The 14,618-nt window shown below is 31.4% G+C and overlaps 3 protein-coding genes across 4 annotated transcripts; 2 read left to right on the top strand and 1 right to left on the bottom strand.

Annotated features, from left to right (window-relative positions):
• Positions 1-1,542: 1,542 nt before the first annotated feature.
• LOC127947308 (mesoderm posterior protein 1-like) lies at positions 1,543-2,808 on the top strand. The gene is made up of 2 exons (XM_052544320.1): positions 1,543-2,493; positions 2,611-2,808. The coding sequence occupies exons 1-2, from the start codon at positions 1,762-1,764 to the stop codon at positions 2,659-2,661; spliced, it is 783 nt and encodes a 260-aa protein (XP_052400280.1). The 5' UTR covers positions 1,543-1,761; the 3' UTR covers positions 2,662-2,808.
• A 4,004-nt stretch (positions 2,809-6,812) lies between these two features.
• On the top strand, positions 6,813-8,533 carry LOC127947307 (mesoderm posterior protein 1-like). The gene is made up of 2 exons (XM_052544319.1): positions 6,813-7,937; positions 8,059-8,533. The coding sequence occupies exons 1-2, from the start codon at positions 7,242-7,244 to the stop codon at positions 8,110-8,112; spliced, it is 750 nt and encodes a 249-aa protein (XP_052400279.1). The 5' UTR covers positions 6,813-7,241; the 3' UTR covers positions 8,113-8,533.
• Positions 8,534-8,838: 305 nt separating this feature from the next.
• LOC127947306 (major histocompatibility complex class I-related gene protein) lies at positions 8,839-14,160 on the bottom strand. Of its 2 annotated transcripts, XM_052544317.1 has the most exons (7): positions 14,001-14,160; positions 10,620-10,877; positions 10,195-10,473; positions 9,853-10,116; positions 9,663-9,770; positions 9,518-9,550; positions 8,839-9,416 (listed from the first exon to the last, which is right to left on the bottom strand). In XM_052544317.1, exons 1-7 carry the CDS (start codon positions 14,053-14,055, stop codon positions 9,379-9,381), a joined length of 1,035 nt encoding a protein of 344 aa, XP_052400277.1. In that variant the 5' UTR covers positions 14,056-14,160; the 3' UTR covers positions 8,839-9,378. The 2 variants fall into 2 exon arrangements, with proteins under 2 accessions (XP_052400277.1, XP_052400278.1); XM_052544318.1 differs by lacking the exon at positions 14,001-14,160 and having other exon boundaries at positions 10,195-10,456; positions 10,620-10,760.
• Positions 14,161-14,618: the final 458 nt, after the last annotated feature.

Below are 14,618 nucleotides of genomic sequence, written 5' to 3'. Positions count from 1 at the left end.
GTGACCTGTTGACCACATATCATCGTCTGGAGCGTGGTTTCTAGATTTTAGGGTATAGATTTATCTTTTATGTTTTTATCAAACTTTGTACTTTCTTCAAATAAATTTGCCATGTTTATTTGACATAAAATAAAAGAAAAAATAAATTTTCAAAAATACATGGTAACTTGTTCTATAAAATTATGTGACTGATTACTTGAAGTTGACATGTTTATCAAAGTTGACTGTAGGACAGAAATATTGATTTATATTTTATAATATATATATATATATATATATATATATATATATATATATATATATATATATGTATGTATGTATGTATGTAAGTATGTATGTATGTATGTATGTATGTATGTATGTATATATATATATATATATATATATATATATATATATATATATATATATATATATATATATATATACATATATATATACATATATATATATATATATATATATATACATATATATATATATATATATATGTATACATATATATATATATATATATATATATATATATATATATATATATATATATATATATATATGTATATATATGTATATATATATATATATATATATATGTATATATATATATATATATATATATATGTATATATATGTATATATATATATATATATATATATATATGTATACATATATATATATATATAAATATATGTATATATATATATATATATATATATATATATATATATATATATATATATATATATATATATATATATACTGTATATATTTATTTTCAATCTGTTATATAAATATTATATAAAAACATTTATTTTGATAGAATTTAACATAATACAAATTATGGCAATATAATAAATTATAATACATAATTTAAGTAATTTATTATGTTGATTGGAAATTTGGATTAATGATAAAACGTTTTAAATATTTTTTGTATTACTCTTATAATTATATATGCACAACCATATATATTTGTATCTAATATTTTAACTTATATACAACACATTTTTCTTTTACTTAATATGTTTGAAAACAATAAAATACAATTTCATATAATAATTTTTTTTTAATTCTCTTTACTTTTTCATTTTATTATTATTATTTGATATTATATTTACAATTTTGGATTATTCTGTATTACATACAGTATTATAAACCATCATGTTTACTGGCTGCTTTATTTATTTTACTTCATGAGAAATTCTAATTAGTATGCAGTAAATATATATATATATATATATATATATATATATATATATATATATATATATATATATATATATATATATATATATGTATGTGTATATATGTATATATATATATATATATATATATATATATATATACACACATACATATATATATATATATATATATATATATATATATATATATATATATATATATATATACATATATATATATATATATATATACATATATACATATATACATATATACATATATATATATATATGTATAGATTAAATTGTCCAAATATTACTGGGGGCTTGATGTTAAAAACAGTAGTGAAGGGGAGAAAAAGTTCATGTTGGGTCGGAGTGAAAAGTCACACATAACCTGATGACTCAAATCTGTATATGTTCCCACACCGGGCTGGACTTCTCCCTCTCTCACTGTAGTCAGGTCTGGGACACACAGGCCTGTGGAGGTGTCACTTCACACCTCTGAGACCCGGGCTAATATAAAGCCTCCCTCCAGCAAACCCTCCGGCATCACCGACTCTCAAACCACACAGAATGGACGTGTCTTCTCCTTTCTTCAGCTACTTCACACAAAACTCCTGGAGCTGCCCGAGTTCAGACTCTGAATTCTACAACATCTCATCTCCTGAAGCTGTTTCTCCTCCTTCCTACATGGACTTCTCTCCTTCAGCCCAGCAACAAAACAATTCTTCTCCACCTCCCGAAGGTGCAAAGGCTCCCATGACCGGTTCCTCACATCAGGACGGCTCGCGTTCCCGTGTTGGGACTAGAAGAACTCGCTGCAAAAACCCAAGCAAGCAGAGACAGAGCGCCAGCGAGAAGGAGAAGCTCAGGATGAGGGATCTGACCAAAGCTCTCCACCACCTCAGGACTTACTTACCTCCTTCTGTTGCTCCTGTCGGCCAAACCTTGACCAAGATCGAGACCCTTCGCCTCACCATCCGCTACATCTCCTATCTGTCTGCTCAACTAGGCCTCAGTGAGGAGTCTCTCTGCCAGATGAGGGACCTGAGAGCTCCTAGATACCAAGAATCAGCTCAAACTCAAGGCTATTCACCTCCAGAGTACTGGGGACTCGGCACGTCACATCAAGAACTGTCTCAGAGCACCTTCAGACCTTCAGAGCATGTGTTGAGGAAGACAGAGATGGCCTGTCATCAGGTCTGCATGAGCATGGAAACATCTGCTTATGATGATTCCTTCAACTCCAGCTCCGAATCTCTTCTGGAAGGCCCTTTGTATGCAGACACCGCACCAACATATCAGGTGTGTACTTTGTTTAACACTTCTGAATATGCATGATGCATATCATGTTAGCTTTTTTTTAAAGGTGAATAGTGGTATCTAAATTTAATAAATGTACATTTCTCCCTCTCTTTCTAGGACTACAACAAAGCTGTCCACTGTCCGATTGTACCAGAATTCTGGGGATGAAGCTTTCATCAGACTTTTCATATATTTAAAACTTTTTCTAGATATTTTCTGTGGATGCCACTGTACAGTATTTAACGTATTTTAATATATTGTTTTATCTTATTTTCAAGATTTCTATTTTAATATTATATATTTTGTATGTTATCGTTTTTGTACCAAAATTATTCTAATTTATTGATATTTATAATAAAAACATCGAAATGTCAACGTTTTGATTTTGTGTATTGACTTTTAACTTTAGGATGTTGTTTATTTATTATTAAATAACAATTAAATGGACTTCACTGTCATCTTTTTTGCAGCTTATTTCAATAATTGTTCAACCATCAATATATTCTCAAACTAAGGTTATTATAGAAACAAATAAACATTTAGTAAAATAAGTGTGTATAAATATATATATATATATATATATATATATATATATATATATATATATATATATATATATATATATATATATATATATATATATATATATATATATATATATATATATATATATATATATATATACATTTTCTCATTTTTATTTAGTCTATACATTAACTTAATGTATTAAACAAAACTAAATAAAAAATAAAAAACTTTAAAATAAAAAAAATAAATAAAAAAATACAAAACAAAAATACTGGCTAACATTAAAATTAGAACTGAAAACATAAAAATAAAAACTACTTCAAAACATTAATAGAGACTGTAATAGCTTCTCAGTTAAAGTATAAATCACGCTGAACTCTGAAACATTCTATATGAGTCTCGAAAGAGAGGAAATGAATCCGTTTGCTTTTATTATAAGGCAGTGTATTGTCTCCGTTAGAGGGCGCAGTTTTACAGCCACATGCAGCTTCAAGCCAATGAGTTTAGCACATGACTCCTCCTCTTCATGTCACTCTTGACACACTGTAACTTTAGTTCTGGACTTAAGCAAAAAATTATCTTATAGTTCTGTCTTTATCTTCTGTTGTATACTGTATACCTGATGTTACACAGCAATGTGAGTTACACTCGAAAAGAATGGCTGATTTCATTGCATTTCTTCTAAATACAGTTTCATTTGAATTCTTTGATGATACAATGCAATTCTACCAATCATGTTGACTGATAACATTACCCCTGACAGAAAAAAAGATGCAAACGATATGCTGGAATGTGCATTTTTTTTTTTTTTTTTTTTTTTTTTTTTTTTTGCAGAGACAGGCAGTTACACTATAAGTGGAGGCTTTGAGTCTCTCCTCAGTGATTTAGATGTAAATTACACTCAGAGTCCTGTTAATAGATCTTCACAGCCAGCATTCACATACAGGAACAGCAGACTCCAGGAGATAAATTTAATTTAATATGGAGCAAAACAGTTAACCAGAACAAGATAAAATGGGGTTAAAACATAAAACATTTAACATATGAAGCAGCTATATAATGTAGCAAAAAACTGTATTTGTCATTTGCAAATGCAAAAACATAGTATTATTATTATTATTATTATTATTATTATTATTATTACTTTATTATTATTATTATTATGTGGAAAACACTTTTTTGTCAACAATATATTTTTGCCCTCCAATATTAAAATATAAAAGACGTAAGCTAGAAAAGGGCTTGAAAAACACAGATTCAGTTCTTCTTGAATATAATGTGTGTATATTTACCCTTTTCATTCACAATTTGTTTTTAATTCCCATGCATTTAATTGACATTTGATTGACATTTTTGTATTTTTTATTTACAATAAAAAAAATTAAATAAAATATTTAATCTTTTTCAGCCCTCTGGTGGTCAAACTAACTAATTGAGACATAAAAGTTATAATGAATTACATACTTTTTCTATCCAAGCATGCTAAAATAGGCATTAATAACTGGCTAAATCATTGGCCATATATATATATATATATATATATATATATATATATATATATATATATATATATATATATATATATATATATATATATAAATAATTGAATTGATTATTATAAACAAATTTGGTTGTTTTCATCTATTTTAATGATTTTTGGATTTTTTTTTTTTAATTCTAAATAAATATTTCTTCAATTTCAGCATGTTTAATGTCTCATTTACAAAGTTGTAGTCAGTCAGCTTGTATAAATGTTCCAATTCTGAAAGACTGATTTTTTAAAAATATTTATATAATACTAATAATAAGAAGAAATAAGATAAATATATCATTATTATTATTAATTTTTTTAATGAATATATTATATTTATATTATCTGTTTGTTTGTTTGTTTGTTTGTTTTTTGTCTAAAAAAAAGTTTTTCCCTCTAGCTAAATTCAATATTATAAACTCTATAAATAAAACAAAAGGCATAACATGGTATTCCACAACCCGTTCAAGCTGTGCCATGGCACAAAGCCTTACCATCATCCGAGTACTAATCAGGCCTGTGCAAATAAAAGCTCTTTCTTAATGAACTACAGGTCAACAGAAAAGAGCATCTCGCACCTCCGAGTCTGGGGTGGATGATCCCTTCAAAAGCCTGAACTTCATGCATCCTTATCTTCACAATCCTCTAATGCGTGAGGGGTCGGCACGCTGCATGCGTTTCAGGACCGTGCCGAGGTGTTAGATACTGAACTAATTAGAACTAGGACTCTGCTTTAATAGATACCCTTGACCCTGTGACTGATATGCTAATCTGGAGCTCAATACACAGTTTACAGAGCACTGGGAGGAAAGGATTTAGACAATTTAGTTGTTTACCTCAAATCAACATTTAACCGAGCAGGAGAAGAAAAACACTTCACATTGATGTGCTAATCAACCTTTGATGCTCTCGGAAAAACTAAGAATGCTTTGAAAAGGAAGAAGGGAACTCATTTGCAGATAGGTTTGATTCGCTAAATCCACATTTAAGTGAATTAACAGTGACCAGGTACGTGTTTAATGAGTTAAGCGCACATGCTTTTGTATTGTGTGAGTTTGCTGTATTTATTTGACCTAGTTTGTGTTACATGCAAATGTCAGTCGATGACTTTTGACATCATATTCAGATTTTATTGAGTTCATTGTTTAATTCATCTGCAAAGTCACAGCAATCAGTTGTTGCGATCTCGTCTGTAATGCGTGTGTTGACTGGGAACAGTCGAAATCTAATTATTTCAGATCAGCACCGGGCAGGAAGGAGCAAAAAGTGACACGTTGTGGTCTGGGAACTATTTCCTCAAGAGCTACTCACACTGAAGCCGTAATCCACAAGACAAGGCCTTACACTTCAGAGAAGAAAATAACAACTGGATATACAACCATCAAGATTTTATTTTACTTCACATCTAAAAAACACATGAATCAAACCAAAATTTTGCTGAATTTTTGTTTTATTATCGCCATTTGCACATTTTGCGATTGCTTTCAATTCCAAATAGTTTATATCTATATTCTAATCTGGAATAATATTTTTTATTCTATTTTTATTTTTTTATAATATAGTTTGCATTTTTATACTAAGGTTAAACTGTTGAACAAAATTGTTAAAAATCTTTTAACTCTTTAAAACTTTCATTACTTGACATATTAAAAATAACTATCTTCCTGAGTTCCCATGAGGCCAAACATGGTAAAAGACAGTTGACTAAATAAAAACCTGTGAACAACTGACACATTACAAGCGACACACTTCACAGAAAGAGGTGTTACTCTAAGAGATCAAAAGCAGAAATTACTATTTTTTTTACATTTTGAATAAATCCCCAAATAATTTTAATAAATAAAAACATGAAATATGGAATACTGGAATTCAAAACAACTTTCCTTCTATCTCATACTTAAGATACACCAAACTAAATGGTAGAGAGAATGAAAAAATATTAATGAATAAAAAGAATTAATTTATAAATAAATGAAACTATTTGTAATAATTGAATGAATAGTTGTAATCAATAAAATAATTAATTAAAATATTTTGACAGAATAAATAAATGCATAAAATAAAATTAATAAAATTAGAAATTAATACATACATTTCTAACCAATAAAATGTAGTTTTAATTTTTAAGATGCAAAAAAAAGGAATAAAATGCATGGCCATACACATAAAATGTGTAAAAATAAAATAGCATGGCCCAGTTTTGATTGAATGGCTTTGCATTGTTGATTAAAACTAAATAATAACAAAAAAAAAAAAAAAAAAAAAAACACTTTTTGACTGATCTGACTGAAATGGAAATCGACTGATTTTTTTTTATTTATGTGGTAAGTACAGAGTACAGAGCCCCAAAGGACACCAAGCAAACAAATCAAAATTATTTCCATTAAAAAAAAATCTCCAGACTTCAGATGTAAATCTATCTTGAACTTGTCCTGTGCCAGTGAGTGTTATTTTACCGCTGCAGTCTCCACCTCCCAGCTGTGTCTGAAGTGATGTGAGTCTTCCCAGAGACCCCCTGCCCCTGGTGTGATGTCTCTCTGCCGCTTTGAAATTCTTAAGCACCTTCTGGAGGTGCAACATCACACCTCTTCATCCAGGATATATTGGGCTGCTGCCTCCAGCTCTCCAGCATTCACTCAGGTACCAGAGAACGAGAAGGAAACATCTCAACTTTGAGAAGATCAAAACCATGGAGTTGAACTTTTCTCTTCATATGCTCCAGGGAGCCAGATGCCAGTCTGAATATGAGCGATCATCTACCACCACTGATGCTGGGTACTTCAGTGCCTGTGGCAGCCTTTCTCCGAGTCCCTCCATTGATTCCGGATGTTTTTCTCCTCCTGTGAGCTGCTGGGGAGCTGGAAGACAGCCAGAGGACGCTGGGAAAAATTACACTGACTGCGTACCAGCTAAAAAACCCAGATTAGCTCTACCTGCTGATGGAAAGAGACGTTCCAGGTCCAAATACCCTGGAACCAAGCGTCAGACGGCCAGTGAAAGAGAAAAGCTCAGGATGAGGGATTTGACCAGGGCTCTCCATCATCTCCGAAACTACTTACCTCCTTCTGTGGCTCCTCCTGGACAAACCTTGACCAAGATTGAGACCCTTCGCCTCACAATTAGCTACATCTCATATCTCTCTGCTCTGCTGGAACAGTCCGAGGAGACCTCCAATGATGAAACAACACCAAGATGCTACTCACAAGATACCTCAGACAGGCTTCAGAATGATCTGCTTTCAGAAACGTGGTGTCTGGATGAGCAACAGGGACTTGTGCAAGATGTCCAGCATTGCCCAACATTTATGACCTTCAGTAATTCAGCACAACTGATGGAAGACAACTTTCCTGATACTTCACACTTCAGAGATGCACAATCCTATATGGTAAGGAGGCTTTTAATTATTTGCTTTATTATTTGCTAGATACTGAATTTTCATTTAATAACTATAAGAGTTTTATTTGTTTGTTGCACAGTTATTTAATTAGAGTTTCATCTTTTAACAGTTTCCCTGCACATCAACACGAGATGCTACAATCAGCCATCAGTATTTCCAGTAAAGAACACAGAGGACAGGAAATGAGGCTACCTTACACTAAAATCAGATGATCACTGTGTGAAAACTTCATCTAAAGACTTTATTTGTTTGTTGCATTAATTGTTTGCAATTATTTATTAGATAACATATTTTTTTTATTGAATCCATTTGTATATATTTCTTATTTATTGACTTTTTGTAAATAAATGCTTTGAAAAATGACAAATTATTTGCATTGGCTAAATTGTCTCTCATAAGTTTAATCATGAAAGCATAGTTCAAACTGTCCAAAAGATCAAACAAATAAAGTTTACTTATATACAAGCTCATCACAAGTTCTACTGTTAGAACTCAACTTCAATTTCTGGACTTTGATTATTACAATGAAGTGTTACTTAATCACTACTAGACAAGATCAAACAAGATCAAACAAACATCTGGTACTAAATGCAGGAAATAAATGTGTAGAACTGTGAGAAACAGTATTTAAAAAAGAAAGAAAGAGCAGAAAAAAACTTTTGTAATGTTAACTGTTAACATATAAGGAAAAAAATTTAGGTCATAAAAAATATTAATGATGACTGCACAAAACTTTGAATATTTGTATTAACCTACAGTAGAAAATGAAAGACAAAAAGTAGCTTCATAGAATTGACAAACTTCAAAATGTTGGGTCCATGTTTTCTTCAGATGCTGAAAAATAATTGATTCATTGATTTAGAAGAAAATAAAACTAAGATTCAATCAATTTATTTTCCAGGATTGTGAACAAAAGGTTTATTCTGGGTCTTTTAACTGGGTAATGCAAATGCTCATTACACCAGATGTCACTACATACATTGTTCAGACAGATTACATAGCTGTAGTTCAGTCTAAATAACCAAAAAATAAACTCACTACAAACAATAGAAGCATAACACTTGTAAAATGTAACGAAAATGTAAATATAAATGTAAATATAACACTTTTTATATTCCAATACAAACATGAAATAGGTAGATATTTACAATTCTCTTTTAGGTCAAGGAATTGAAAGGTATGACAATGTAACAATCAAACAGTTGTATGACAGTGGCTGACACAGAAATAGAATTGTTATCTTGAGCCTCCTAAGGGCTCAAACTGTGAATTATAAAGTGAAAGTCGTGACATTTGCAAAGTATGGTAACCCATACTCTGTATAGGTGCTCTGCATTTAGCCCATCCATGTGCACACACACAGCAGCCCCTATAGTGGAAATTGTGTAGGTCAAATACATTTACATATTGTCACTTTGTGTCCTGGGATTCACATCAATTCAGAATTTGTATCCGTGCATTTTTCTTCTGTTGAAAATGAAACGTATTGTTTAATAAGTGTACAGTGGGCAAATGTTTTCTTTCTGCAGTAAATTAACAAATAGCTTAGAATAATTAGAAGTACTTACTAGCAGTAGTAGAATATCCATTTTTAATTGAATCTATAAAGAAAAACAAAATAAATTATTGTTTTTGATTTGTTTTCTTCGAAATGTAACTTCTTAATGGTTTTTTTCCTTTCCTTTTGTTGAACTTTTTCAGTTCTTGTCATACCTGCATGTCGTCTTCTCCATGCAACTGCAGCTCCAATTACCAACATCAGAGCCAAAACCGTCAGAACTGAAGCAATCACTGATTTAAATGGTTTCGTGTGATCAAACTCTGAAACATCAACCACAGACTGAGAGAGTGACTTTATTTTTGTTTTGACTGTCAGATTGTGTTTTCTGTAAGAGCTCATTACCCAAAGTGATGTCCAGAGTGAGGTGTGTGACAGAGCAGGTGTATTTGTGTTCGTCTGCAGCACTGATCTCCAGACTCTTCCTCATCTGGTACGTCCCGTCAGCATTGGGCAGCAGATCTCCTCCAGTGATCTCACGATCAGATACAGGCTGTCCATCTCTGAACAGGGTCAGGTTGATGTGACGAGGGTAAAATCCTGATGCCAAACAACTCACACGAAACCCAGAAGACAGTTCTCTCTGGAGGAGCCTGACCTTGGGTTTCACTGTGGAAAAAGGTCCAAAAAATGCTAAAGAAAGAACACTTGCTCTTAACTAGTTTGGCTAGTAGTCAATCTTCATACCTTTTCTATTGATTTGAGTCCTCCTTTTTTTAAGGTAACCCTTGAGTGTTTTGATGCAGAATGGTTGGTATAAAACTTCATGACGTCTCATGCTGAATTGAAGATGCATATTCAGCACTGGAGCTGAGACATTTAAAGTTCCCTGATATGTAAAATTCTTGTCAACATATAGCAGCTCATCAGTGGTGGATCCTCCGACAGCATCCCGTGTGATCATTCGTCCCGGTTCACCATTGTCCCTCAGCTCACACACGACTAGTCTCTGAAGGGGAATATTACCTTTAATACAAATATTTAGTTTTAAGGTAGTGTTTACACCATTACATGCACAAATCTTTGTTTGATATATTTACTCGACAAAATATTAATAACAATAATAATAATTTATGTTTTTATTAAATCCTACAGTCTTGTATAACGCTTACCTTCATTTTTGTTTACATTTGTTGTTGCGACTGCCCATTTGTTAATAAAAGATGACTGCATGTAGTCACTTATTGTGAGGAGATCATCTGAATCAAACACATCGTCTTCAGCTGTTGTATTTCCTCTTGGATGGAGTGTTTTCGTCTCACCATTATAATACATAATTATGACATCATCCAGCATCCCTACATAGCTAAATTCAGGAAATGGCGTTTGTCCTTTAATGTACGTTGCAAGCACCCACAAAGAATGAGAGCCTGTGATACAATAACAGGAAATTGTAATTGTAACAACAAAAACAAAACATAAATTTTTTTAACTGTGTTTGAAATTAAAGGTTTAATTTTATTATTATAATAGCGTTAGAGATGAGCATGCTTATTTAATCTCTAAAGAATATATAAAGGCTTATAAAATCTCTTTCAAGTGTCCTGGAACATTTTTTGGGGGGGAAATTAAAAGCCCTTATGTGATGTCCTGCCAAATCTATCTATTAGTGAAATTAATTAAAACTAATATAGCCATACATAAAATGATCAACATGATGACCTTTCACATTCCCTCACGTTCAGACACCTTTAAGCGCACTACATAGATAGCATCCTAGGCTGTGGGTAAGTGGATTTCTCAGTGGAGCGATGTGCTTGTTTACTTATATTATTCAATTATAATTATTTTACAAGAATGACATGAAGAGAGTATGTACAGCTGTTGTTTATATTGCTGTTTGTAGCCTGTAGAAGTAACATTAGCCGTGGCAAGGGGCTATAATATTTTTGTTCAATATTTTCCTAATGACAATTTTATGACTGGTTTATAAAGGCTACTTTGAAAACCCTTTTCCCATTTTTATCACACAATAAGGCAGGAAATATATCTTATAGTTTCTATACTAAATGATATGTCAATCAGTACTGCATTATTTATAAAGTTTATTTATTTATGACCCGGAGATAACTGGAAAAACACACATAAACCATATATTTTCACATTTTTATGTTTAGTGTCTTAACGTTTCATCAGTAACATTTCTGCTTTTTATTCAGCTCAGCTACATCGATAGCCAGATAAGTCCATAAATAGGATTTCTTGCACATCATAAGTTATTACTTCTATAAGTCTTATTTGGACTTGTCTGTGCTCCCCCTGGCTTCAAGTATGAATGAAACATGCACTGCATGATAGTGTTCTGTGCTTCCTGGGATAGACTGTGAGTAAAAAAAATGGCTCTGGATTATCTCCCAAAATAGGAATCCTATTGCATTTATGGCAAACAACATCACAAAATCCATGGTGACCCTGCTGACCAAAACGAATGAGACCACCACAGAAATTTGAATGATTTCGAGTATAAATACCATTAGAAATATTACATACCATTTCCATTAAAACCAAAACAATTTTCATTATAACCAATAAAACCATTACAAATTATGTGATGGTTTTTATTTTTTTCTTCAACAGAAGATTAAATTAATGTATTCTATGTATTGTATAAACTAAAATACTTTAAATCTAGAAAGCTGAATGTAAAATGTATATGACAATAATAAACATAAACCTATAATATAAAAACCTGAAACAACAGAATTATTCAATTTGAGTGTTCATATGTCTGTGTGTGTGTGATAATCTGATTAATCTCTTCATTTACTCTATTTTCCTACTCAATCGCTCTCAAATGTACACATGCTAGAATTCCTACTTTCTCTTTAAGAATATGAAATACGCCAGACAATGCGGAGTGATAAAAAGCAGTGGACGCTCGGACCTAGGCTACATGCTGTGTATAGTGAGAGAGGAGGGCAAAGGCAACCTGATGTAGGCCTATGTTAACTTTTTTTCCTTTCAGCTTCTCCCATCTACCTTTATCTTCATGTCAACATCACTTAATCTGACACTTCTTCTATGATGATGAACCAGCCAGGCCAGGACTTCTCCAGAATGTCCATATGGCCAGTCCGACTCGGAGTGCTCCTGATATTCATATCTCCTCATTTTAAATTTTGATTTAAATCTAGAAACCTCTTTGTGAACAGGGGACAAATTTACATTTTATTAAAATTCAAAATTTAATAAAAATGAAGCTACCAATGTTCTACACAAAGTAATATAAACAAAGGTGCCTGTTCTCTTTTGTTCTTGCTGTTTGATTGAGAAAAGTTTAAGGGCATCGAGGGATCTTGTCTTTTTATGTTCTCTGACTAAAAACTATTCATACTTTGAACTATTATTATTAAAGTAGTTATTTGAAAAAGAACATTAAAATAATTATCACAACACTATCCAAATTATACTTATCAATCCTGTTTTTATTATCATTATTATTCCAAAAATTTAAAAAATAAAGAATAAAAATGAAACTCAGAACAGGATTAGCCTAGGATAGAATTATATTTTAAATATGACAGAAATATTTTTCTGCAACAACAGCTATGTCGTTTACAACAGCAAAAACCAACAAACCCTGTAAACTCAATAATAATAATAACAATAATAATAATAATAATATAATAATAATAATATAATTCAGTTTCTAAATCCAGAGTAATTAAGAGGTGCAAAGAGAAAAAGTAACTTTTAAACTTAAAATGGTCTATTCTGTTCTGTTTCTTTTTCAAAATTGTGTCACGACATTTGCTGTTATCAATACAGAAGCATTTATCAGCAAGGAGCACAGGTCTATTAAAAGCCATGTTTCATGTGCACCTTTTTTACTTTGAGAACCTGCCCTTCCCAAGGTCTTTGCAATGCCCTGCCAGTGTTTGTTCCTTCAGAACAGAGCTGTGTCTCATGCTCAAAACCTTCTATTGTGGGAAGCAAGCCAAATCAGTTTAAATATTTTTCATTATCTCAAGATTTTCAGAACATGCTAACTATAGTGTAGTTTTTATAACTAGCAGTTTCTATTTAACCAATTCTGCTGTTAAAAACAAGTAAACAGTGAATGAGAGTGGTTATGTCTCTTTCACTTTCACTCTTTCACTTTCACTATGTGAGCAATGTGCGCATATCAAAAATAATCTATTCCGTATCATAACATGCATTTTTAAATCCTCAAAGTTTTGGTTGACAAATTTCTAAGGAAAAAACTTCTATACTAATCATTTTGTTTTGGTTTCCTTTACATTTTGGTTTGTATGTGCTTTTCAGGCATACGATGATAATTTACCTACTGGAATTACGTTGTTGTTCTATTTAACAATTGATCAACAACTCAGCATGCAAGTTACACTTAAAATTTGTAGGAGTGAATTTGTTTGTTGAGAAGATAGATCTAAAAGCAGATTATAAGACCTAACAACATTTACAAAAAGTTAAACAAATAAAATGACGTTTTAAAAAAAAAATGCTTTTGTAAAATTATTTTAAAATCTTACCTTTTGATTCAGCTAGTGGAAGCAAAAGTATAAAAAACAAAATGATACCGTCCATATTAAAGACGTACGGGCTCCTGTGAGCTTCCAGTCAGCACTGGCTTGCAAACATAGACAGTAAATGATCAACTCTGAAATAAACTAGTTCCGCCCTTGTGTGACCCCAATAAGAAGTTCTTATAGTAATGCAATTCTTATAATTTCTAATGTTAATAGTTATATTATATTATATTATATTATATTATATTATATTATATTAAATTATATTATATTATATTATATTCTTCCAATCATAATTCTGCATAAAACCTGAATTTAGAAAATCTGCCTAGCAATTGGTGAGGAGTCCTGAACAGGTATTTGTGATTGGTTAAATATTTCAAGCTCCGCCCCTGTTATGTATAGAGAACGGGTGTGAGAGACAGCCAAGCATGTCTGCAAACTATTTTGATTGAGCCATATTTTAATCTGCTATCCTCACATATGGCATGTGAGAAGAGTGGACGTTTTGTGTTAAAACTTTAATGACCTATTTCTAAGATACGAAATAGATGTTTTGTGAAAAGATTATCCATTTCTTTGCCGGAAGCATTCTCAGTCCTCTTAGGTGTCATTATGAAT

This window comes from Carassius gibelio, chromosome A25 (genome assembly GCF_023724105.1).
Source record: "Carassius gibelio isolate Cgi1373 ecotype wild population from Czech Republic chromosome A25, carGib1.2-hapl.c, whole genome shotgun sequence".
NCBI classification, from domain to species: Eukaryota; Metazoa; Chordata; class Actinopteri; order Cypriniformes; family Cyprinidae; genus Carassius; species Carassius gibelio.
This window is presented reverse-complemented; position numbering and strand designations above follow the sequence as displayed.

Bases quoted from the DNA above. Each gene is read 5' to 3' on its own strand.
- LOC127947308 (XM_052544320.1), top strand. From the start codon at position 1,762: ATGGACGTGTCTTCTCCTTTCTTCAGCTACTTCACACAAAACTCCTGG. The intron at 2,494-2,610 runs GTGTGTACTTTG...CTCTCTTTCTAG, and splicing joins ACACCGCACCAACATATCAG to GACTACAACAAAGCTGTCCA.
- LOC127947307 (XM_052544319.1), top strand. From the start codon at position 7,242: ATGGAGTTGAACTTTTCTCTTCATATGCTCCAGGGAGCCAGATGCCAG. The intron at 7,938-8,058 runs GTAAGGAGGCTT...ATCTTTTAACAG, and splicing joins GAGATGCACAATCCTATATG to TTTCCCTGCACATCAACACG.
- LOC127947306 (XM_052544317.1), bottom strand. From the start codon at position 14,055: ATGGACGGTATCATTTTGTTTTTTATACTTTTGCTTCCACTAGCTGAA. The intron at 10,117-10,194 runs GTATGAAGATTG...CTTTTTCCACAG, and splicing joins GACTCAAATCAATAGAAAAG to TGAAACCCAAGGTCAGGCTC. The intron at 9,551-9,662 runs GTATGACAAGAA...TTTTCTTTATAG, and splicing joins ATGGAGAAGACGACATGCAG to ATTCAATTAAAAATGGATAT.